Source organism: Panthera pardus, unplaced genomic scaffold (assembly GCF_024362965.1).
Source record: "Panthera pardus isolate Hobbes unplaced genomic scaffold, ASM2436296v1 HiC_scaffold_7, whole genome shotgun sequence".
NCBI classification, from domain to species: domain Eukaryota; kingdom Metazoa; phylum Chordata; class Mammalia; order Carnivora; family Felidae; genus Panthera; species Panthera pardus.
Window position 1 is genome coordinate 28,425,990 of NW_026527002.1, and position 25,779 is coordinate 28,451,768.

Consider the following 25,779-nt stretch of genomic DNA (forward strand, 5'->3'; position numbering starts at 1 on the left):
TACATGTGCACTCTATTACAGAAGCATAATGGGACCCACATGAAGGAGAATTCCAACATCCTTACAAAAGCACCAAAGAAATTAAAGCATCAAAAACAAACAAAGTCAGACATTAAAAGGGAGGAATTCTGTATGCCATGGTTGAGCTGCTTCTTTTGACCACCACCACCAACAAAAAAGTAAGAAATGTCAAAATCATTTCCATATCCCTGAACCACAGTGTCCAATTATTCTTCTTTTAATTTATCCGTTACCCACGGTATACAAAAACCCTCCCTTAAAAATAGGTATGCACTAAGGAAAAAGATATTCCAAACGCAAGAAAAGTATGCAGTGGACGAACACAACCATCCAACGTGGCATAATAAAGTCTAATTAAGCACACTTGTCTTAGACACCGGCTACAGCTGCAGGGATGGTTCAAGCTGTCCTTACCTAAAGGAATGTGAAAAGGCTTGCATTCTGTAAGAAGCCACAGTAAGCATTAAAAAAGAAAGCAGGTTCTGGTAAATCTAAAACAATGGAATAACCTACTTTTTAAAAGTCGTGTAAGGCTTAAACTGGACTCTAAAGGTCTAGACAATCAAGCTGGCATAGAAAGACATGAGAGCACCTCAGAGATGTACATAAATTGTCAAAAGAAAGCCAGTAAGCTATGTTTATTACACAGATGCTTAGAATGATGATGGTCCAAATACAAGAAGTCATTTGGATTTTGGGGTACGTAATAAATATACATTGGTTGCGAAACTTATTCAACCAACAAAATTCTGGTTGTAAAAGCTACATTCCCCACAAATGAAAAACACAAAGTCATGCAATCTGAGGGTTTTGTTAGTAAAACAAAAACACTTTCATGCCAACAGAAGCACAGCAAATTTAAACCATGTTTGTCACTTTCAGTGCTATTTGAATCAACATGGCGGGGGCGGGGCGGGGGGGGAGCAGGGAGGATGCACAAAAGCACTGTGAAGTGGTTTTATTAAAACTGCCAGGAAAATTCTGCAGACTCATCTGAAATATAAATGCAAAACAAAAAGCAAAGCTCAATATCAAGATGTGGGCCTAAGCACGAATGTAGAGAGAGCTTACACATTAGTACAAACCAGTACACGGATGAGCATGTGGTAATCGCACCACGGTATAACAGTGTACCACGCAGAACTGAAGCCGGTCTCGGTCCACGCGTGCAGGCAGCACTCCCGGACCTGTCGCCAGGAGGACCACAGGCTCGGCCCACAACCACAAACTTGCAACCACAAGAGACATACTTACCCTGCATGATCAGGAAGGACTAAAAGGACAAAAATGCACAACCAGAATTTTCCAACAACCTTAAAAGTACTCGCAAGATGATTATTTTGAACGCTATGCCTAAGAGCCAGAAGGCTACGCCTAAAATAACTGAGGCAATATTTCAGGTCCTGGAGAGGCCTCCCTCACTTGAAGACAGGAGAATCCAGCATTATCCACAAAGTCAGGAAATACATGCAACCACAACATATTTTAATTTGCCTCAGCTACTTAATGAGCAAGGAGAAATGAGGACATACTTTACATCTTCCAGCTTTTTGGTGATGACCGATCCAACAGATGAGAAAGCAGCGGATGCCTTCTGTCCAGCTTGAGATAAGGTTTCAGAGGTCTTTTTGTATCTATATTAAATTATAAAAGAACAGAGTAAAGAAAAGGTAAGCTAACCTTTTCTAATAGCAATAATTTAAAGAATGATCACCACCTCTTGGAGAGCTCTCAAAAACCTTTTTAAAAAAAAATTGTTTTTAGAACATCCCAAATCCTTCATAACCACCAGGACAACATCATCACATCGTTTTATCGTTAACCATCATGCAGGCTCAATCTTCGGCAGTGCCCTAGGACAGCCAAACAGACGCCTATAAAGGCGGGGCCAAGGAAATCAGGGTAAGGGGTAAAAATAGTCATAGAGAAAAGCTGAAAATGAGCCAGAGGCTGAAATTATACCTCTTATTCTTTTCCACTAAAGCCAAACAAAAATGAAATCAAATTCCTCACATGCCTTTTATAACTTTATTCCCTAAAAAGGGACCAGAAGCAAGGTAAGGTCCCTGGGTACTTTTTATCCAAGTAAGTTATATGGCCGTAAAGAATTTTTTTAATTTTGCATATCTGCAGAGCTACCACATAAGGACTTGTGGACTCTCGACGGAATACTTAAAATGACTCAAGTATGATATTTGCTATAGCATAAAGCTATCATTTACCACCTTCCTCTTCCCATCTACCGAGGGATTAATGAAGGACAAACAAAACTAAATTAATATGGTAGCTACAAAGAGGTTAAGATCCTCCTGTTATTGACAGGGATGCTCAGGCATTTTTACTTATCCCATCAAGAAAAAATACTAAAAATAAAAAGTTTATGGTGATTCACAAAGAATCTTATATGGACTTATATGGGTCGGAAGTGGACCAAAGGGGGTAGACACCCTAGTGTCCTAGTGTTGTCATGTCAAGATGCAGTCAGCCTCACTGCTGCTGGTAACCAGCTCAGCGCATGGATGAACACAGACTTCAGGTGCGCCTGGGTGACTCAGTCCGTTAAGCGTCCAACTCTTGATCTCCACTCAGGTCACAATCTCCTGGTTTATGAGTTCGAGCCCCGCATCGGGCTCTGTGCTGATAACATGAAGCCTGCTTGGGACTTTCTCCCTCCTTCTCTTTCTGCCCCGCACTCATGCACATGTGCTCTCAAAAATAACTAAGTAAACTTATAAAAAAAATTTTATAGAACATACTTCAGAATCTGTTACCAGAAGCTGGCTCCTCCTTACGCTAGGAAACAAAACTGCATCATGATCAAGGCCGTATCAAAATGTATGTGATCAAAAAGACAAGAAGATTAAGGGATGGGCCTCTGCCACCAGCACATATCAGAGACGATGAGCCAAGAGTCTTATGAGGAAGTAAAAAGAAGACTGGCTCTGTACTTGGTCAAATCTGAATTCAAATGCTGCCCCTACATTTTGAGTTTTGTGACCTCAAAACTTATCTGATCCGTTTCCTTCTCTCGGGCTATCTCACCATCCACCCTATTTGGTTATTCTGAGGACTAAGTGACATAGGTGCATTTCTGGCAAGTCAATATATAACATTTTTGGAACGTAAACGTTAGTTCTTCAACTCACCTACGAGGCTGGTTTTCTTTCTATCCCCTAGAACAGTCTGAAAGACCAAAGTTAGAGAAGACTCAGGTACACTTGAGAACTGGGCAGGGGGAAGTGCCCTGTGTAGTATAAAGAAGAGTCGCAGAAGCATCCCTCAGCCCCTTTCTGTTCCCCTACCCAGACAAAAGGAGCAAAAGTGTCCTTTACATTCTCTAGAAAAATGTATGATCAAGGGGACATACGCAGATGTTGCTGTCACATCCTGCCAGCCTTTGGCAATGTTCTGTTTTAGTTCCTGTAGTGAATTGATCCCAAGTTTCCGTTTGATCTCTGCTAGATGCTTCTCTTTTGCTGCTAACACTTGAGACAGAGTCTGGATTTCTTCTTCTACCTATGAGGAAGGGAGATGGGGTAAAAATATAGCAAAGTTAATATTATTAGTGCAAAATTATACTAAAAATTCTGGAGAAATTTAAAAACATTTTTTGATTCATTGATCTCTTTAAAAACCACATACAGCATGTTGTTAATAAGTAAACTGGTTACGTGCCGATCTCTCCCGTAGAGCTTCTCTTCTCTTCCTTATATTTCTATCTTGAATTGTCCTCAGCCTTTTCCTCTCTCTGTACGTCTTTACTCAACTATGTCATGGAAGCTTAGGGCTCGAACCTCCACACAGAAGATATTCAAATTATTCTAACATCCACTCTTCTGACCTCTGGTCTGCATTTCCGGCTTGCCAGTTCTAGTAGAAAGCCCCCAAAACTCCTATTTGTGTACCAAATGAAACCTATCTCTACTCTCCACCAAAACGTGCATAGCCAAGCCAAACTGAAAGCCAACCTTCCCATATATTTCATGTGACTTTATCTGGAAATGTCAGTCCCAGGGCCTGCCAAAGCCACAGACATAAACAAATCAAACTATCTCCCCCGGAGAGCCCCACAGAAGTCCTGTGTGGACCCCTTGACACTGACTGACCAGCCTTAACTGGGCAGTTAGAGGTGGGCCCCTAACCAAGGACAGCCAACCCATCAAGTGGCCACCAATCAGTGAGTGATGTGCCTGATGTAAAAAGAGATACTCCAGTCTCTCTCATTCAGAAATCCAGCTTGAGAAACTGAGATAACATTGGGAGAAGAAGCTGGGAAGACTTAGATAAAGAAGCCCTGAAGTACAGGTAGGGCACAGTGAGATTATGAGAAATGGAAGCCTAAATATACTTGATGAGGCCAAAAACTCTATGCAGAAGCTAAGAAGGACAGTAAAAGACTTATAGAGTAGGCCAACAAGCTGAGCCAGAAAAACAGAGGGAAAGAGGCAGACCCACAGAAAGAAACAGACCTCATGTGGGAGAGACTTTTTGTCCCAGGAAGCTGAAAAAGTGAGATAGTCATTAATATTCAACCCCTTAGAAAGATGCTTCTCTTGGCTTGTTGCAAAACCATATTCTCAGCCTTGACCTCACACTTCTATGATTTCAAAGACAGCATGGACTTTAAAAAACAACATGTAGCGCTATTAAACTGTTTTCACTGCTGATTAAATCTTTAAAGAACACAAAGTGAAGAAAAACAGTACTCGACAAAAGGAGAGAAGGATAAATCAAATGTGATGTGGCTACCAAAACAAACAAAACATAGTTCTGAAGATGGCATTATTAGAAGATAGGTCCAGAACAAAGGTAATCCTCTGTGCTTCTCATTCTGCGCCAGTTTTAGAAGTCATTTGTAAGTGGAATATGGAAAGAAAAAGGCAACAATGAATGAACGAGGTTCAAAATCAAGTAAATTAAATAATTTGCCCTAGGTCATCAAACTAATAACGCAGGAACCAGAATTTCAACCCAGGTTTTCAGCTTCTACTTCTCAGTTTACTGGTTCTCATTGCACACTATTAGCTTTCCAATACCTCCTTCTCTATCCCAGCTCCGAATCTTCAGATGCTCCAAAGAACTGACTTAAAAGATACATACTCTACCCCGACACTTGTCTGAAGTTTTCACTTCCCCTAATGACAGCTGGCAAGAAAGACCACTATAAATCTTACTGAACAATACATGACCCAGTGTATTCCCTACCTTTGTTGGTTAGATTGTGCTACCAACATGCCTGGCTCAACACATCACGGCTACAATTCCTTAATTCAACATATATATTATGCATTACATACTATGTATATAAAATATACATATTTCAAAATGGAAAAATACATATATATAAAAGAATGACCCTTAAAGCACAAAGAATATATCTGATAAGGATCTAGTATCCATAACACAGAACACACAACTCAATAATAAGGACGAATAATCTAATTAAAAATGGACAAAGGCTTTAAATAGACATTTCACCAAAGAAAATATATAAAAAACCAATAATCATATGAGAAAATGCTCAATACCATTCATTAGTGAGAAATTCAAATGAGATCCTACTTCACCCCCACTAGGATGACTATAATAAAAAAGATAACAAGTGTTGGTTGGCAAGGATGTAGAGAAATTGGAGACCTCATATATTACTAAGGAGAAGATAATGGTGCAGTTTGGCAGTAAAACACTCTGGTGGTTCCTCAAAAAGCTGAACAGAAGAGTTATCATAGGACCCAGGAATCCCACTCCTAGGTATATAGAAGGAAAACTGAAAGCATACAACTGCACAAAACACCTGTACACAAGTATTCACAGTGGCATTATTCTTAACAGGCAAAAAGTGAAAACAACCTAAATCTCCAACAACTGAAGAATGGATAACCAAAACATGGCAGATAGCTATAAAATGGAATATTATTTAGCCAGGAAAAGGAATGGCGTACTAATATGTCTTACAACATGGATGAACCTTGAAAAAATACTACGTGAGGGAAGCCAGTCCCAAAAGACCACACATTGTCTGACCCCACTTGTATGCAATGCCTAGACTGGGGCAAATCTATAAAAATAGAAAGTAGACCAGTGGTTGCCAAGAGTTGGAGACAAAGGGTAGGCTGGGAGTGACTGCTAATAGAACAGGGTGTCTTTTTTGGGTGATGAAATGTTTTGAATTAGATAGTGGTGATAACTGTACAACCTTGTGAATACACATAAACCAAAGAGGTAGAATTTGATGGCATGCAAATTATATCTCTAAAATGAACCCAAAAAATGAGAGAGGATTTTTTTGATCCCTATTTTATTTAAATGTCTACAACGATCTCAGGCAGTGACTCTGATGTAAAACCTTTCCAAACGAAAACTATCATTTGTTGGGGCACCTGGGTGGCTTAGTCAGTTAAGCATCTGACTTCAGCTCAGGTCATGATCTTGTGGTCCGTGAGTTTGAGCCCTGTGTTGGGCTCTGTGCTGACAGCTCAGAGCCTGGAGCCTGTTTCAGATTATGTGTCTCCCTCTCTTTCTGCCCATTGCCTGATCACACTTTGTCTCTCAAAAATGAATAAATGTTAAAAAATTAAAAAAAAAAAAAGAAATAGATCAAAGGCTTAAATATAAGAGCTAAAAGTCTGAGAAAAAAACATAGGGATAAATCTTCATGATCTGAACTTTCAAAACGGTTCTTAGATATAACACCAAGAGCAAAAGCAACTAAAGAAAAATTATATCAAAATTTAAATTTTTTTAATGTTTATTTTTGAGAGAGAGTGAGCAGGGGAGGGGCAGAGAGAAAGAGGGAGATATAGAATCTGAAGCAGGCTCCAGGCTCAGAGCCGTCAGCACAGAGCCCGATGCAGGGCTCGAATTCATTAACCACAAGATCATGACCTGAGCCGAAGCCGGACGCTTAACCGACTGAACCACCCAGTCGCTTCAGATTCCACCAAAATTTAAACCTTATGAGCATCAAGACACTGTGAAGAAAGTGAAAAAACATACAGGAGAAAATATATCTGGTAAGGGTCTAATATCCAGAATATATAAAGAGCTCAATATCTCAACAACAAAACAGACAATTAAAAGAAAACTGGGCAAAGAATTTGAATAGATATTTCTCCAAAGAAGGTGTACAAGTGGCTAATAAGCTCACGAATGCTCAGTATCATTAGTCATTAGGGAAATACAAATCAAAAGCACAATGAGATACCACTTTACACTCAGAAAGACAGAAAATAACAAATATTGGCAAAGATGTAGAGAAATAGCTGATTGGGATGTAAAATGGTGCCCCTGCTATGAGTAGTTCGGCAGTTCCCCAAAAAAGTTAAACGTGGAATTATCATCTGATGCAGCAATCCCACTTCTAGATAAAGCTCCAAAGGAACTAAAAACAGGTATTCAAACAAGTACTTTTATACAAATGTTCCCAGCTCAGTGCCTACAATTATAAAAATGTGGAAACCACACAAATGTCCATCAACATACAAAGAGAGAAACAAAATGTGGAAGACACGTAAAATGGAATATTATTCAACCATAAAAAATAGTAAAGTACCAATATGTGCTACAACAAGAATGAACCTCAAAAAACATTACGCTAAGTGAACCTAAAAAACATACACAAAGTAACATATTATATGATTCCATTTAAATAAAATATCCAGAATCAGTAAATCCATACAGACAAGACATAAAGCTGACTATTGTTGCCAGGGGATGAGGGAGGAGAGATTGAGGACGCCAGTTTAATGAGTATGCGTCTCCCCTGGGAGTGATAAAATTGTTCTGGAACTACACAGAGGTGATAGCTGTACAACAATGTGAATGTGCTAAATGCCACTGAATTGTACACTTTCAAGTGGTTAATTTTAAGAAAAAGAGAGAGAAAGGGAGGGAAGGAAAGAGGGCTCAAAGTGCCTATGTCCACAACACAGCAAAGGAAAGACTAGAGTCACTGATGGAGGGGCAAAGCCAAGGGTATCAGCCCCTGAGACGGTATCCACTATTCCTCCTCTCATCCATTTCCTCCATCACACTCTACTTCTCAGACTCCCTTCACCCATTATAGACCCTTTTTCCTATAAAAACAAACTGATATCATGCTCTTGTATTTCTTCTCCCCCACTCAAGACCTCTAGGAAAAGTAAATGCATGTTGCTTTCTCTCCCCTGGAACCAATGACGCGTTGTTACCTGGTGCTTTAGAAACACAAATGACACTGTAAGGGCAAAACAGGAAGTTCCGAAAGGAATGCTTCTTTACCTTTGCAAGTTCTCTTCTTAGTTCTTGTTGCTCCTCCTCTGATAGGGTCTCTGTGGCACTGATCGTGGCTGCAACATCTTCCCCTTCCTCGGGTACTGGGTCTGTTCTCAGCAGACCTTGTTGGGGATTTAAAAAAAGGGTCTGTAAGGTATGAAGGCTGTGTAAAATTCTCCCTTAGGCTTCTTTACCGCCCCAGTGAGAATAAAACCAATTAGACCGGATCCACACATCAACTTTCTATACCTTCAAATGACCTGGCTCTCCCTGTACAGGACAAAAGAAAGTCTGAGCTACCACTAAAAACCGCCAAATTGCACTCTGCCAAAATACGAATTTAAAAAATACAGCATTCGCTCAGATTCTGTTAGTTTCCACAATATAGTTACTGCAAAGGAGAAGAGTTGAGAGGCCAAGAATGGGATCTTGCCAAGGCTTTAAATGTTAAACTAGTAAATCAGACTAATTTACACTAACAAGGAAAGAGGTTTGTAAATGTCTCTAATTTCCTCTGCTAATCAAATCCAGCAACTTAACCTCAGTCATGAACTGAACAAACTCAATGCCTACAAAAATTTTATTCCAGAAAAAATAAAATAATTTATTACATTTCTTTCCATTGTTAGTGGAGGTAGGAAACACCTTCCTGTAGCTTTTAAAAATATATATATATATATATATATCATCCAGATAACCTTTAAAAAGTCCTAACGTATGCAGAAATGACCAACACTCACATAAAAGCTTTCCAAGTTATTTAAGACCAACACGGCCACACTCACTCCTCTGGAAGAGGGCCGACCACAGTGGTCCCTTCAGGAAGAATCTGGTATTTCTCAAGTGGCCAAGAAGGCATCTGACCCTCAGCAACCCTTCCATCTCTCTGCCAGCCAACCATGCCCAACGCTAGGGTTAGGTCAGCGAGGCCCCCAAACTTCGGGTGCAAAATTTAAGGTGGCACCAAAAAACTCAATATAAATAATTTTAATATTTTCATGCAATATTTTTCAAATATCAAAGTTAATTCAAAGAATCTATGATGCACAAAATATCAAAATTTTAAGTAGGCTCAGTATTGCTGATTTTTCCTTCCACCTCAAGGCTCCAAAATGGCTTTGCACAGCACTGTTTCTCATCTTGTCTTTTTTTTTTTTTTAACATTTTTTAAAAGTTTATTTATTTATTTTGAGGGGGGAGGGGCAGAGAGAAAGGGAGACAGAATCCCAAGCAGGCTCCACTGTTTGCACAGAGCCCAGCGTGGGGCTCTAATCGACGAGCCGTGAGATCATGACCTGAGCAGAAATCAAAAGTCAGACACTTAACTGACTGAGCCACCTCTGATCTTGTCTTCATTTAACTTTTTTTTAAGTTTATTATTTATTCTGGGGTGGGAGGGAGAGGGAGAGAGGGGGAGAGGCAAAGAGAAATGGGGGCAGGGAGAGAGAGAGAATCCCAAGCAGGCTTCACATTGTCAGCACACAGCCTGACACAGGGCTTGAACCCACAAATCACTGGATCATGACCTGAGCTGAACCAAGAGTCAGATGCTTAACCGACTGAGCCACCCAGGTACCCCCTGATCTTGTCTTTATTTAAAAGGTTGGGGGGCACCTGGGTGGCTCAGTTGGTTAGGCATCTGACTTCAGCTCAGGTCATGATCTCGCAGTTTGTGAGTTCGAGCCCTGCATCAGGCTCTGTGCTGGCAGCTCAGAACCTGGAGCCTGCTTCAGATTCTGTGTCTCCCTCTCTCTCTGCCCCTCCATGCTCATGCTCTGTCTCTCTCTGTCTCTCAAGAATAAATAAATGTTAAAAAAAATTTTAAAGGTTAGTATTTTGTTCATCTTCATTTCATTTTAATTTTTTTGAATATTGCATTAACATTATCTGTCTTGATCACAGGGCATTTTGGTGCCCTCTTGAATTTTACAGCTAAGGCAGGGGGCCGCTGGCCTCACTTGTTTTACCCTAGTCACAGAGGTTTGGGTTTTCTTAGTCTCCTCTGGCAACAGAGTTTTTGCATAGGGAACCAGAGAAAGGTCTCCTCCTCCTCCTGCTCTTCGCCTCTTTCTGCCACTGGGGATTAAAGCAATCACGGTTCCACACCACCCCCACGTCCATTTCTGAGACGCGCTAGTTCAGCCATAGCAGCAATGTGGCATCCAGCCCAAAGCAAGATGCCAGGCAGCAGATGACAGACTTCACAGGCAGGCGGAAAAGGAAGGGGTGAGAATAACCACGCTGTTCAACAAGCAGCCAGCGCCATGGCAAAGCTAAGAGAAGTATGTGGATCAATGACACGGCACGTATGGACATCGTGTACAAGGTACAAAGACACCTGTTGCAGGGTCCGCTGCATATCAACCGCTAACGGTACTTAATAATTATAACAGCAATAATCATTAGCACAACAGTACCAAAACAGTGCCCACCGGAACGGTGTTTACAGAACTGCTTAGGGCATAAACTACAAATAAAACAATTCAAAAAACCGAAAATCAGAGTTGCAAACAGAGAATGAGTAAGTCTTCTAATGCACAGACAATATGTGACAGGTACAGCCCGTAGACGGAAAAGCTCAATGAGTAACTGCTTCTACAGGCCCCCTCTAAAATGTCTTCGGACTGCCCAAGTAACATTCCTGTGATAGAAACCTGACCATGTCCCCCTTTCCAGCTTACAGTCCGTTAGTGGTTCCCTGCTGTTTTCAAGACAAAATTCAACCTGGTACTTTAGCACACAGGCCTTACTGGGCCCACCCCCTGCCGTCTGTCATTGGAACCCTCACACGCCAACTCCAGCCAAATCCAACTGTGGGTAAGGCGTGTACGGTCAGAAATCACTGAAGAGGGTCCATGTGTGCTTGCAAATTTATCCCCTGTACCATATTATGTGACGAAGAGTAGGAGACTGAAGACAGAAGAGGGCTACATGGTAACAATCATATAAGGCAATACAGTACGAACCGTAACAAAGTTAATTGTAAACATTCTTTATTTTTAATGTTTTTGCTCAGACTTCTCAAATCTCCAACTAGAACAAGACTCAAAAAAAAAAAAAAAAAACCACCCTGGCTCTAAACCATGCCTTAAAACACAAAGCCTCTTTCATGCTTTTTAATAAATACTAGTTTGCAAATCTGCTTAAGAAGAAAAATTTAATATGTAAGTACTAACAGTGGTTTATGCACAGCTGCCCAATTCCAAAAAGAATCTAGAGGGATTCTGATACGATTCGAGCATTTAGTTAGGCTACCAGGGAAATTAAATATCTCAGAAAAGGGGGTCATAGAGTTGTCCACAGTTGGCCTCAAGGCCTCCAAGATGACCTTTGAGATTTTATATTCCCAATCTATTTAGTAATTACATGTTCTGCTTTTTCCATATCAGCCTCTAGGTGGCAGCAAATTATCAACCTTAAAATTTAAAGGCGAGGTTTGGGGGCGCCTGGGTGGCTCAGTGGGTTAAAACTTCTGGCTTCTGCACAGGTCACCATCTCACAGCTCGTAAGTTTGAGCCCCGCATCCGGCTCTGTGCTGACAGCCCAGAGCCTGGAGCCTGCTTCAGATTCTGTGTCTCCCTCTCTCTGTCCCTCCCTTGCTTGTACTCTGTCTCTCTCTCTCTCTCTCTCAAAAATAAATAAACATTAAAAAAAAAAAAGTGAGGTTTGTTTTGGGATAGTCAACTCAGCGGAGAAAAATGAAAAATGAAGAACATAGATATCAAAATCACTGGCAAAACAGTACAGTCATGACTTAGGAAAATTATTAATAAGCCACAACCACACCCCCATAGAGTGCATTTCATTCTATGTATATCCAAATCTGAACTAAGTGGTCCAAATAGAAGTACAACACTTCTGTGATGTGCGGATTACCATTTACAGATGACAAAACCGAAGCTTATGGAGGTTAAGCAACTTGCCTGTGGTAACATACCTGAATACATGGAGTTATGATTTGAACCTAGAGGGTTTGATTTGAAAATACATGCTTAGGAGTGCCTGGGTGGCTCAGTTGTTTAAGCGTCTAACTTCAGCTCAGGTCATGAGCTCATGGTTTGTGGGTTTGAGCCCCGCTTCAGACTCTGTGCTGACAGCTCAGAGCCTGGAGCCTGCTTCAGATTCTGTGTCTCCCTCTCTCTCTGCCCCTCCTCCTATCCCTCCCCTGTTCATTCTCTCTCTCTCAAAAAAATAATTAAAAAAAATTTTTTAAGCATATGCTTAAAGTCACTGATGTCCAAAGTACACATGAAGAGTAGGGGCTGAAGATCTGACTTGTAAGATCTCTAGAAACAACAATGATTAAGACTGTATGAAGGAAAAGAGCCTGGCAGACTAGATCAAAAGCAATCTCTGGTTCCAAATGTAAGTTTCTCCAAACCTGGCACCTCAGAAGTTTCTCTATATATTATCCAATTTCCCATATGTTAAGTAAGAGTGCAATATATATTGTAGAGGCAGAGTCTGCCTTTGGGGAGAAAAAAATAACTTCTCATTCACAACGCAAGTTGGGAAATGGCAAAATTTTAACATACAGGTTACTTAAAACCGTAATGCAAAAAAATCTTATTTAATCATTCATTTTAATGTTCCTTCCTCAGAATCTGATGGAAAACTGTTTTTAAAAGATGGTAAAGAGGGACAAAATATGATTAATATTTATTGAGGTCTAATATACAACCAGGGAGATTCATGTTACCTCCTTTTTGAAAAAGCATCTTACAACCAACATGTGATGAAAGGAGTACTTTTTATTCACACTACGAAACTGAGGCCCTCTGCGGTTAGTAATTTGCCCAGAATCACAGGTGAGATTAAAATGCAGGTTTTTCTGACTCTCAACTCTTGCTCCTTTGCCTACACTTATTTATTTATTTATTTATTTTTGAGAGAGAGAGAGAGAGAGAGAGAGAGAGGGAGAGAGAGGGAGAGAGAGAGAGCAAGCTGGGGAGAGGCAGAGAGAGAGGGAGACAGGAGATACGAAGCAGGCTCTGCATTGTCAATGCAGAACCTGATGTGGGGCTCGAACTCACTAACCGTGAAATCATGACCTGAGCTGAAGTCAGATGCTTAATATCGACTGCATCACCCAGGCACCCCTCACCTACACTTTTTCTTAAGGAAACTCCAACCAGCGGGGAGGATAGAGAGCAGGTGACAGAAGGGACGAAGGGCATGCTGGAAGCAGAGGGCCAGGTCCTTCATTTTTTAATTTTTTTTTTTTAATGTGTGTCTATTTTTGAGAGAGATGGAGTGTGAGTGGCGAAGGGGGAGGGGCAGAGAGAGGGAGACACAGAATTTGAAGCAAGCTCCAGGCTCCAAGCTGTCAGCACAGAGCCCTACACGGGGCTCAAACCCAAGAACCACAAGATCATGACCTGAGCCAAAGTCGGACAGTTAACCGACTGAGCCACCCAGGCACCCCGGCCAGGGCCTTCTCCACAGGGACTTCCACTTCACTGAGGGTCACGAACGTATGTGGATCCCAGGCTGAAAGTCACAGATACCATCACTGAGCCCACATGACCAAAAATCGGAGATAATTTGTTCTATCTGGTGTTTCTACATTAGCCACTTCCTCAATTCCTCTCGTTGTGCAAACAGCCCACCCGTCTCCCCCCGGCACCCCCCTGGAGAGTTAGGTAGCAGGGAGAGCCTGCAGCCCACTGACAGGCAAACTGTTGGGTGCCCAGGTGAGAGGCCCACTGCCAAGGGAGTGACAAGGAAGATGAACAGAGACCAGGAAGATGATGCCCCATCAATCCTAAGACACAACTGTTTCTTTTACATTTACAACTTTGGACTTGAAGTGCACTGACAGCCAGCCAGTTAGGCAGTCCTTGTGGCAAAGTTGTTTATCACCTGTAAATATGCTCCAAAATTTGCAAAATGGGTGCCAGGTACTTAGAAAATTGCAGGCCTCTCTTTTAAGAAAGTCTGCATCACAGACATCCTGTGTGAGGAAAATAAAGCAAGACACGGATTATTCCCAGTTGAAAAGCAATTCTGGTAAGTTACTGCATGTGAAGATGTTTCAGGAAAACCGAAACTTGGTTTACTTAACTACTATGCACAGGAGTGTTACAGTCAACATATATGTCTGATTAAATAAAAAACAGTGTTAATAAGCATAACATGTTTAAGTAAAATTAAAGCATTGCCTTTTCGTCTTTTAACTTGCAGCAATGTTTCCCTTTAATGAACAAATACTATTTTTTTAAATGTTTATTTTTTAAAGAAGCGGGGAGAGGGACAGAGAAAGACAGGGGGACAGAGGATCCCAAGCAGCGTGTGCACAGCAGAGACCCCAACACGGGGCTCAAACTCATGAACCATGTGATCATGACCTGAGCCAAAGTCAGACGTTGAACTGACTGAGCCACCCAGGCGCCCCAATGAACAAATACTATTAACAGTACATCCTAGAATTTGCGGTTTCTTAGAAGAGATGAAATGCAACACTCCAGATTCCTGAAAACTCATTAGTAATTTGAGGAAAACGAAGCTCTCGGGTCTTTAGCTTCAGTGGAAATGTGTGTGATGTGCTCGCATGGTAGGGAAGAACAGGAAGAATGGAAAAAGATTCCAGTCTTGACCATGTTTCTAGTTCCAGACTATAAAGCCCTGATGTCACACCCTTATCTTTCCATCTCGATACTAAAAGCACCAAGAACAGAGCAAATGTTATTAATGCTTTATTTGAACAGATTTCCTGGTTAAACATTGATTCAAATGAAGTTTCTCCTTACTTTCCGATGCATATCCACCTCTTCGACACATACTCCCCAAAATTTCAACCACGAAAGGAAGCAAGGCCTTTTTTTAAATACAAACTTTGAACCTACAATTAAAATTAAGCCATGATGAAGGGTTGGGTGAGTACCTTTCTGCTCGGGTGCTATGGATGCATCCCAACCTACCCCACAGCGGAGCACCCACCGCAGTGGTTCTCTCCTCCCTGCAGTTCAGCTTTGACCTTTTACCCAATTAAGACCAACTGCTTCCCCTCAAGAGTTTCTATGACGGTCAGTTGAAAACTTTTTAGCCATTTTCACATAATTTCAGATCTGAAAAAAAACTTTGGATCATTTCATCAAAATACTTTATTGAATAAGATGAGGAAACTAGGGGCAGGGATTTTTTTTCTAAAGAGTAGAAGAAGATAAGCATGAACTTTGAAATTAGATGGGCTGTAGGTTGACTTGTGTCCCCCAAACGGATACATTCCATTTCCTAAGACCCTGCACCTGCAAATGTGTTATTTGGAAACAGGTTTCAGCAAATATAGTCAAGATGAGATCACAGTGAATTAGGGTGGGCCCTAATCCAATGACTGGTGTCCTTATAAGAAGGAAATTTAGACACAGAAACCCAGAAAAAACATCATGGAAACGTACGGAGCACACAGAGACGCAGAGACAGCTCCATGTGCCATGGAAGAGGACTGGAGGGATACAACTGCAAGTCAAGGAATGCCCGCAACCAGCAGAAGCTAGGATGAGGCAAGGAAGGGTTTCCCTACAGAAGGTGCATGGCCCTGCTGACGCCTTCATTTTGGATTTCTAGCCACCAGAGCTGAGACAGAACACATTTCTGTTGTTTAAGTCACTCAATTTGGGGCACTTTGTTACGGCAGCCCTAGGAGACTGAGCCCCCCCCCCCCAAAAAAAAAAACCCATTACCTCTTTTAAAAACAACACATGGGGTGCCTGGGTAGCTCAGTCAATTAAGCATCCAACTCTTGATCTCGGCTCAGGTCGTGATCTCACCGTTCATGAGTTCGAGCCCTGTGTTGGCCTCCTCGCTGACAGCACAGAGCCTGCTTTGGATTCTGTCTCTCCCTCTCTCTGCCCCTCCCCCGCACTCTCTCTCTCAAAATAAATAAACTTTACAATAAACAAACAAATGAATATTAAAAACATGCACTACTACCTAGCTCTCCAGGCTTCTGGAAGAACAGTTTAAAGGATGATGAACACTGAGAGTGGGCACATATTAGATGTTCGGTAAGGACGTGCTATTGCCCCACTTTTCCATGTGCTACATGTATTACATGTGTTCTCTCCTCTTCCATGAAGCATGGCTCACAGGGTCCCCTCATTTCCCGTGTCTCTTCAGCCCCCTTCCACCTGTGTCTGCCTCGCCTCTGCATCCTCAAAATGACAGCTGTCAATCGTCATGTTATTTGATACCTCCAAGGCATGCACTGAACCTTGGTCTGGAATCTTCCCTCCTGTGACGCCTCCCCATCTGCCCTCCTGGGATTTTTCTTCTTACCTCTGAGATATGGCTTTGTCTCACTCCCCCCACCAGGCATCTACTTCATGCCTCCCCTCTGAACCCACTGCTCCTGCCTTGATTCAATCTCTCATGATTTCTTGCTCAGAATCTTGCCCCTAAAGGTCCCTGATGGTGTCTGTCCCTCCAATCCATTCACCACCCTGCCACCAGAGTGAGCTTCTAAAGTAAAGTATGACTCTGACCATAGTATTCCCTTGCATTAAATCCTTCTAGGGTTTCCCACTTCCTAGTAAAGCTCAATGCTCTTGACAATCGGGAGCCCACAAACTCCATCTCCTGCCCAACACAGTCACTGCATCTTCCAACCTGCGGTTCCTACAAAGACATGCTTTTTATTGTAAGTAATGCATTAACTCAAAAAGTAAAATAAACTGCCTTCCATACACTTTTGCCCATTTAATTTTTTTGTGGTAGAATATACAACATAAAACCTGCCATCCTAACCCATTTTTAAGCATACAACTCAGTGGCATTAACAACATTCACAATGTTCTACCACAACCTCCACCATCTCTTTCCAAATCATGCTCTCTTTTTCTTATGTCTCTGCACCTGTTATTTTCTCTTCTGGAAACCCCCTCCTTATTTCCAAGTCCCATTCATTTCAATAAATCAGTTTTAAGAGTCTCCTGTTCTTGGAGGCTTTCTTTGGACCCTGTGCCCATGCCCTGCTCTGGGTAGAACACTCTGTATGCAATGTCTACTGTACTTAGAACACAGGCTTCGGGGCTGAGCAACATTTGACCTCAGCACTGTGTTACAATCCTACATCTTTAGCCCAGCATCGCATCTGGTACACAGATGCTCAGTAGTACTCTTGGAATACATTAATTACAGGAAGGTACACAGTTGAGTTAGGGAAGAACTCAGTCTCCCTTCACTGTCTACCTTCTGTCTTGAGCTTTTTATTTTGTATCTCATTCTTATTTCAGTGCCTTCACCTACAGAGGTTTTCTATTGAAAACACAAAAAAATTAATTTTTTTAAATAAATAAAAACCAGAAACAGACATAAGATGTCATTTTTCTAAAGAAAAACACAACTTCTGTCTCATATATAATCTATACAAAGACTGTTACATTTGGAGCAGGTCATATACCTTCATGTTACAAAGCACATTCACAGCCACACACACCGCGGCTATACACGTGGGACACGAGTGGTATTACAGGAGGAGGGATATGATGTCAGCTGCTCCCAAGATATTCAGTTAGGAGGGGAAAAGCTGCAGAGGAGGAGTCTAAGATAATGTGCTATTTAGTTAACACCGCCTACTCAAGAGAGAAGTTGTTAGAGTATAATGGAGCCCTAGAAGCTTCTCTAGGAAATAAAACTGTATATACCTCTCTTACACAATCTTCAGAGGCAACCATGGCTTTAGGACCAGGGTAGGAATAGGAAACTTAAATCTCTTTCCCTGTGCCCCTCCCTAACTTGCACATGTGCTCTCTCTCTCTCGCTCTCTCTCTCTCTCTCTCAAAATAAACTATACATTAAAAAAAAAAAAAATTAAGCTATAGCACTTAGGAACTGGAAGGAACCATGAGAACCCATTTGGCCTAACACTGCCTTCTGGCAAGTGAGTGTCAAAATCGTTCAAGACAAGGTAGGGAATTTGGCCTTTTAAAAGTGTAGTATTTTACAGAGCTGTTGTCCAAGCATGGGCAAAGGGAAGTAAGAGATTAAACTTCACGGAGAAGCTCAGAGGCAGACCAACCTTCCCTTCTCCATTCCCTGGTCCTTTCCAGGTAACAGTCTGAAACAGCAACTCGGGCCTTCCCAGGCTGAGGCAGGTCCCGCCCCAGCATCGCCACCTCACGCTGCGATAACCTCGCTTCCTTGGGTGTTCGGTCCACATATTTTTGCAATTCTGTTTAAATAGGGTACAAATACTATTCCTTGTCTCTTTTAAAGTTTATAATATTAGATATTTGGTCTGCTTTTCAGCATGATTGCACTACATTTTTTGGACCCAAATATCTGTTTGTAGAAATATTTAAAATACATACTTTCCATTATGACGTCGAAAGAAAGAAAGAAAGAAAGAAAGAAAGAAAGAAAGAAAGAAAGAAAGAAAGAAACTTAAGTCCCTAAGTTTGTTTTACTTAAGCACAAGCAAAAGGAAATATGTGTTCTTTTTTTTTTAACCCAGAGATACAAAAAGAGATACAACATACAGTTTGAAATGCCTTTAGTGGTAATATCCAAAAAGAAAAAAAAATCACAAGGTAAACGTATTTTTCCTCTTAAAAGTCTGAGCTTGGGGGTACCACTCTCTGGGCCTTCTTGGTTTCCAAATGGAACAAAATCCCAGCGGAGGTGGGAGGAATATGTGGAGGTCCCCACAATGAAGTGAGACGCTAAACAAGCAAGACCCTTTCTCTCTTTTAGGAGACCCTAAAAACAAAGGATCTACTTAACAGGGCTTCTCAATGGCGGCACAAGGGGCATTTTGAGCAGGACAATTCTTTGTGGCAGGGTCGTCCTATGCGTCATCCACGTGGCATGCAGGCATCTACCCACTGGATGTCAGTGGCAGTCCCTCCCCACAGCCACATGCAGTTGTAACAACCAAAATCATCTCAAAATTGGCTCTAGTTGTGGCCAGATGCCTGCAGGAGGCAAAACTGCCCCAGGTTGAAAACCAGTGACTTACGGCAAGGGAGTACCTGACTCCTGCTATTTGACACAGATTTTCTTCAGAAGAAAAGAGATTCAGTAGCACAAGCCATGAAAACTTCCTATTTCTAAGGCTATAATTCTCCCATATTTGCCCGTGGTGATAACAGTACAACAGAGTAGGAGAGAAAAATGAGTCGAGTACTTGTCATCAAGGCAGCAAGGAACAAAAGGCTTAGGAAACCTGACCCACTGCACTTGGGGTAAGACCCAGAACCTTAACTGAAGAGAAGGGGGAGGGGGGTGGGCAGTTCAAAGGCCAAGAAGGAAAAGAGAGCTGGCGCCCAGATGCTCCCAAGACTCACCTCTGAAAGCAGGGCCCTGATCAGCGGCCAACTTCCTACTCAAAAAGGTCACCCTCCCAAAACTTCACAGAAAGAACAGAGGAGGAAGGAAAGATCACAAAGGTAGAACACATCAGTATTTTCAAATGCTTTACCCTCCTCCTCCAGAAATTCCTAAACTGACCTCTGAATCTCTTTCATCTAAAAAAAAAAAAAAAAAAAAAAAGGCAGGGGGTGGATCTTCAGTGGATTACTTGAGAACCATCTGACCTCTCAATCCCAATCAAGTGTAACATGAGTAACCAGGGCACTCCACAAAAGTCAGCCATGGAGAGATTTGGGGATCCCCAGGGAGGAAGTCACTTTCATTCTTAAATTTCCTCTGTAGGAACAAGGAAGTTCTCCGAAACTTCAACTGTGCTCTCATTTTTATTTTGTAAATCATATAGTATTTGCCATTTAAGACCGTCACAATTAATTTTGAAAAACTCTCAAGAAGTAACAATAACCTTTTCCCTAAAAGATGATACAAGTAGAAACCAAAAAGGTAACGAAACAGAATGAAAAGGACTCTGAGCTAAGGAATCTGATGTTTTTTCAGTGTTTTTACAGGTTCAATCGACAGCGATGTAACCAAAAGCTCAGATTTTTCAATGGCTCCTGATCCTATTTCCCGAACTCACTAGAAATAACCACAGATGTCTTCTACAACAGGGCTGCATCATTCTGTACATTAGGAAATTTTTAAGAGGAAGAATGACTCTACATAAATAGCACATGGGAAATTATCTCTGTAGGTATTCACTGAAAATGCAACAAAGGACGCAGGCTGAGAGATGGCTGTGCTGACCAGCAAGTGCAAAGACAGAATGGAATGTACAAGTCCACGCAGCACATAAATAATCAACAAAATACCCCCATGGTAAGGCCTGTGGTGGCAGGAAAGACTACACTTTAAATGATTTTTTTTTTCTTTTCTTTTTTAATGTTTATTTACTTTTGAGAGAGAGAGAGTGCGAGTGGAGGAGGAGCAGAGAGAGACGGAGACAGAGAATCCGAAGCAGGCTCCAGGCTCTGAGCTGTCAGCACAGAGCCCATCGTGGGCCTTGAACTCAGGAACCACGAGATCATGACCTGAGCCGAAGTTGGATGCTTAAATGACTGAGCCACCTAGGTGCCCCTTAATTCTCTTAATTCTCTTTTTTGAGATAGAGATACTGTGCAAGCAGGGGAGAGACAAAGAGAGAGGGAAAGAGAGAATCTAAGCAGGCTCTGCACTGTCATCAAATTGCCCAATGCGGGGTTCAAACTCATGAACCTTGAGATCATGACCTGAGCCAAAATCAAGAGTCAGATGCTTAACCGACTGAGCCACCCAGGTGCCCCTACACACCTTGAATGATTAACCTGTTCTATAATATGTCACCAAAGAGGCCAAGATGGTGTGATAAAACAACAACAAACAAAAAAGAAACAACAAAAACACTGGCTTGAGGACTGAGGGATGAGTGTGAGTCCCAATGTGGGTCCCAACACCTCTCTTGGCCTCAATGTTCACATCTGGAAAATGAGCTAGAGTGTGAACTAGTTCCTGACAGTTTCATTTGATTCACTCACTCACTCACTCACTCACTCATTCATTCATCAAATATTTGTTGAGCCACAGAAGTCAAGGACTATTTCAGGTGCTAGGGAAGAACAGTGATCCAAAGAGGCTAACATCCCTAGTGGAACTTAGATCCAGATTCTGAAAATTACACATCAGCTTTTCAAACCATGGGCTGTGAAATCCATTTAGCAGTACCAAATGAATATTTTAAAAATAAGAAATGGAATAGTATAAAATATTAGAGGATATCACAAACAGTAAAGTTCTGTTTTCACAGAGTTCTGCTTTAGTTATTGATATTTGTATTTACAAGGTTTGTGGGTCAAGAAGTATAAAATGTTCTGAATGTGGGTTGGTTGTATCAGAGTTTAAACATCCCTAATAAAAGACCTCTCTCTCTTTGTTCCAGCCACCGGCCCTCATCCTATCCCCCACCCAGACTGCTTCTTAGGAACATTCTGCCCATAGATGAAATCTCATTACTTTCTCACTTGCCCCATCATGGCTTGGATAAATATCAAAGAATATGTTTTTCAGATCAGCGTTCCCAACCTTTCTGAGTAGGATTCCTTTTACCATCAGTCCCTTTTGTGCACTACTTGTTTGCTGATTAAGAAAATGCACAGTATGAGGTGCCTGGGGGGCGCAGTCAGTTAAGCGTCCCACTCTTGGTTTCAGCTCAGGTCATGATCTCAGGGTTCAGGAGGTGGAGCCCCACGTCGGGCTCTGCACACACAGCATGGAACCTGCTTGGGATTTTCTCTCTCACCCTCTCTCTCTGCCAGTCCCCCACTGGCACTTTCTCTCTCTCAAAAAAGAAACAGAAAGAAAGAAAGAAAGAAAGAAAGAAGAAAGAAAGAAAGAAAGAAAGAAAGAAAGGAAGAAAGAAAGGAAAATGCAGAGTGACCAAAAGCCACGTGAACTTTTAAATGTATTTATAATGTATCTTTCCTAAAAGCTCCTGCATAGAAATACAAAGAGTACAAATGCACCCAAGACATAGTATTCTTTCCATCTATGCCTCATGCTTGATGTTCAAACAGATTTGCAGGCTTCTTGTGCCCTGAGGGGTCCAGGGCACAGAGACTACTGATTACTGTTCTAGATCCTCTTTTACGTGGTTATTTTAGAATCACCATGTTCTTACTAAATGACTGCTTAGGGTGGTTTCTGTTTGTTTTAATGCTTTCTCCCCCTCCTTTTTTCCAATTAAAGAAAACTACTAAACTTGAGCACTAGTGGGTACATGAGTTTGTTTTTAGTTTTTGTTGTTCACTTGTCTTTTCTTTTCATATATAATTTTGTTTTTAATATCATGAGCCCAGACTCCTATAGACGGCGATTAAGAATTGGGAAGACAATTGTTTGAAATTTGCCGAGACACATATTCAGTGTTCCTAACTGCTTTATTTTTAACAGCAAATATCCAAAGGCAGCAATTACTGCAACTGGGGAAAGTGAAAGGAGGTAAAAGATGCCAGGAGAGAAAAGAACTAAAACATGCCGGGTAAATCCTCCCAGGAATCTCAAACCCATGCATACCGATCGCCAAGATCTACTTGAAGTCACGTAACTACAGCCCTGACTCCCCATAGCCCTCTGTCGCTTGGGCTTTATTCTGTCATCGAGCTTGAACTTCCTACTCTGTTCTGCTCTTGAAGCATTTTCTGTAGTAGGATTTAGAAGTTAGGATGGACGATGCCATCCTTTTAGGGGCTAGGATCTCCTATATTGCAAAGGTCCAAGGTTGGCCACAGGGGTAGGGGAAACTTTCGGAGCGGGGGAGAGGGCTTCCCGGCAATCTGACACCCCCGGCAGACGTCGAACAGCTGCCTCCCAGTCTCCCACTTCCAGAAACCAGCGTTAACCTATTATCTTCAACATTTCCCTTCCTGGAAATCCAAACTACACCCCACAGGTGGCCATGGCTGCAACCAACAGAGGAATGTCGTTTCAGCACGTGCTCTGCTGTTAGCAACTATACAACTCAAAATACTTACAACTAGGTTTCCTGCTGTACCCTTTACCACTTCGTTCTCAACTACCCACTTCTTAGGCTTACAAAGGGCAAAGTATGACGTTGTCTTCATTAATAAGGAAAAAAATTAACTTTCTAGGAAAATCTGCTCACTTCTCTGGCGAGTTAGTTTTACAGAAAAGGTCGTTCAGTGATGTCTAAACTTTAGCTGCAAAATGAGAGAAGTGACCTGGACGGTGTGGTAGGGCTGCGTCCAGCCTTGGGCTGATAAACTAAGATTCTCCCTGCCGGTACCTGGCTTTCAAATCAATGTCATACGGGCACATGTCAAGGAGTGACTGCTTCCAAAGGTACAACAAGAGTGAATTCTTAAAAAAAAAAAAAAAAAAAAAAAAAAATCTCTTGCCTAGGTATTTCTGTATGTTGCTCTCAGTATTCCGGAACAAAATCCAGGACAGCCACTAACAGGACCTGAAATGTAGTCTTAAGCCTCATCTTAACAAAGACAAAATCAGGGTGCATCCTCATAATTTAGATACAGATGACCACAAGCAAAGACCTTCAGATTCTCCCTTTTTTGTTACTTATCACCTAAATGAACTCACTGTGATCAGAAGAACTCGAATGTTCATATAAATAGTATGACCTTTAAAGTCAAAGTTCCTACTTTACATATAAATAAATATATTCTAAATATTTAATGAGCCATCTAGCGCTGCATGAAATCTACCACAGATTTGTTAACTTAGTTTCAACACAGCAATGCCGTGGTACATCTTTATCCTAATAATTTTAAAGCCAAGCAAACCAAGCAAACCTCAAGTTGTGTCCAGGTTTAATGACAGCACATTTAACTTTGGAAAATTAATAGTTACCAGACTTCTGCAGAGTAGGAGATCCGGATGGAGACGAGTTTCCACTAGGAGACAAGTAGAGATAGTTTTTGTTCACTCCTGTGTCAAAGTCAAACGGGGACTGGTAGTCTTCATAAAAATCCATCTCTCTACAGTCCGTTCCAGACAAAGGCAGAACGCATGGTTTTATGACCGTCTCATATGCTTCAGGTGAGTGTGGCTCTGGTCACATCGCCATGTGCAACCTTGCTGAAGAAATCAACCCCAGGGCTTGAAGAGCCTGGCTTCCTGGCCCAGGTGTGGCATTTCTTTCTCAAAACCCTCACACCCTCAGGACAAGCAGGCCTGTTTAATAAATGACTTATCTCAAGCAACCTTAGGGCTCTTCACCACCTGCTGTTAATTTCAGTCAACAAAGAAACAACCAGCACAGGGGAGCGGAGCTTTCTTGGGTAAACAAAGGAGGGCCAGGTTTTGCAGTATCTCCCAGATGTACAAACAGTTCAAGCAAACATCAGACACTGGCACAGTTACAAGAAACTACATTTTTTTTTTTTTACACCAGTCAGCTGACCACCACTACCACCAGGCCAGACTTAATCTTCTAGGACAAGGAAGGATTACCAGGCAGTAATCTCCTACAAATGCCATCTGGGTGATAGTTTTTTCCACCCTGGATTACAGCAGAGTTCTGAAAGCCAAGCTTCCCGGTTTAGTGATCAGCTTTCTAAGTATAACTTGGTATAGAAATAAAGCTGTATTTCCATTATTACTTTATCTAAAGTAATGTCTGGCTTAGTGTAACAAAAATGTGTCTGTCCTCCCACCCGCCCCTCCTTTTCTCTTTCTTTCCCTTTCTTTTCCTTTTCTGGAAAGATGGGTGTTTTAGTTACATATACTGCGAAGAGAAGAATCCGCTCTGAAGGTAAAGCTCCCAGATATTCCTGCACCTTCTCTGTTTAAGCCATGTGCCTGCAGGTGCTACAATAAACCTGTGTGCAAATTGCAGGAAAAACCTATTTCCATTTGTACAGCATGCCCTGCAGAGTGACTGGGTGTCAGCTACCTTGTAAGCAAAACGTCTTAGTCACCAAATTCATTTTCTTTGACACAAGTCTATTAGCAGATTCCTTCTATGTTAACCAAGGCTTTTGCTCAAGTGATAGCTCTAGAACTTTCCATGAATGGCTCATCTACTATTAAAGAGGTAAATATAAAGGCAACCCTTCTCTTAGGTGGGCAACAGTCTATCACTACATAACAAAAAAAGGCAGTATCCTACCTCTGCAAATCAACCTGATAAAAATGTACTCTCCCTGGGGGCAAGTAGGTGGCTCAGTCAGTTAAGAATCTGACTCTTGATTTTGACCCAGGTCATGATCTCACAGTTCATGAGTCTGAGCCCTAGCCGGGTTCTGCTCTGACATAGAGGAGCCTGCTTGGGATTCTCCCTCTGCCCCTCCCTCGCTCATTCTCTCATTTTCTCTTTCCCTCTCTCCCCCTCTCTCTCTCTCCCGCAAAAACAAATTTAAAAAGCTTATTTTTAACAACAAAAGTCAATCCACCTTTTTTTCCTAAAAGATAGCAAAATTTGAGCAACTATAAATGCTGTCAAGTCTATATTTAGAAATAGAATATAATGACTTCTTTATTATTATTATTCTTTGAAAAAAAAAATGAATTGTCTGGTTTCTTGAAATCCAAGGTATCTCTTACCTCAATGGGATGGGCATCATGCCCCTGGATTAGAGTGTAGTTGATGGGGTCCCTGGCCCTCTCGATGTGGTTGATGAGGTCCCT

General features: G+C 41.7%; 1 protein-coding gene across 5 annotated transcripts in view; it reads right to left on the reverse strand.

Moving 5' to 3' along the window:
* The window catches only part of TPD52 (tumor protein D52), a 108,561-nt gene that overhangs the window by 13,824 nt on the left and 68,958 nt on the right, over positions 1-25,779 (reverse strand). For 2 of the 5 annotated variants that reach the window (XM_019453338.2, XM_019453334.2), the window contains exons 2-5: positions 8,281-8,396; positions 3,389-3,537; positions 1,554-1,655; positions 436-462 (exon numbers count right to left, since the gene is read on the reverse strand). In XM_019453338.2, coding sequence (XP_019308883.1) covers positions 436-462; positions 1,554-1,655; positions 3,389-3,537; positions 8,281-8,396 — 394 coding nt within the window. Of the gene's footprint in view, positions 1-435; positions 463-1,553; positions 1,656-3,388; positions 3,538-8,280; positions 8,397-24,000; positions 24,496-25,779 lie in introns of those variants that run through there. The other 3 variants (XM_019453335.2, XM_019453336.2, XM_019453337.2) reach the window with 2 other exon arrangements.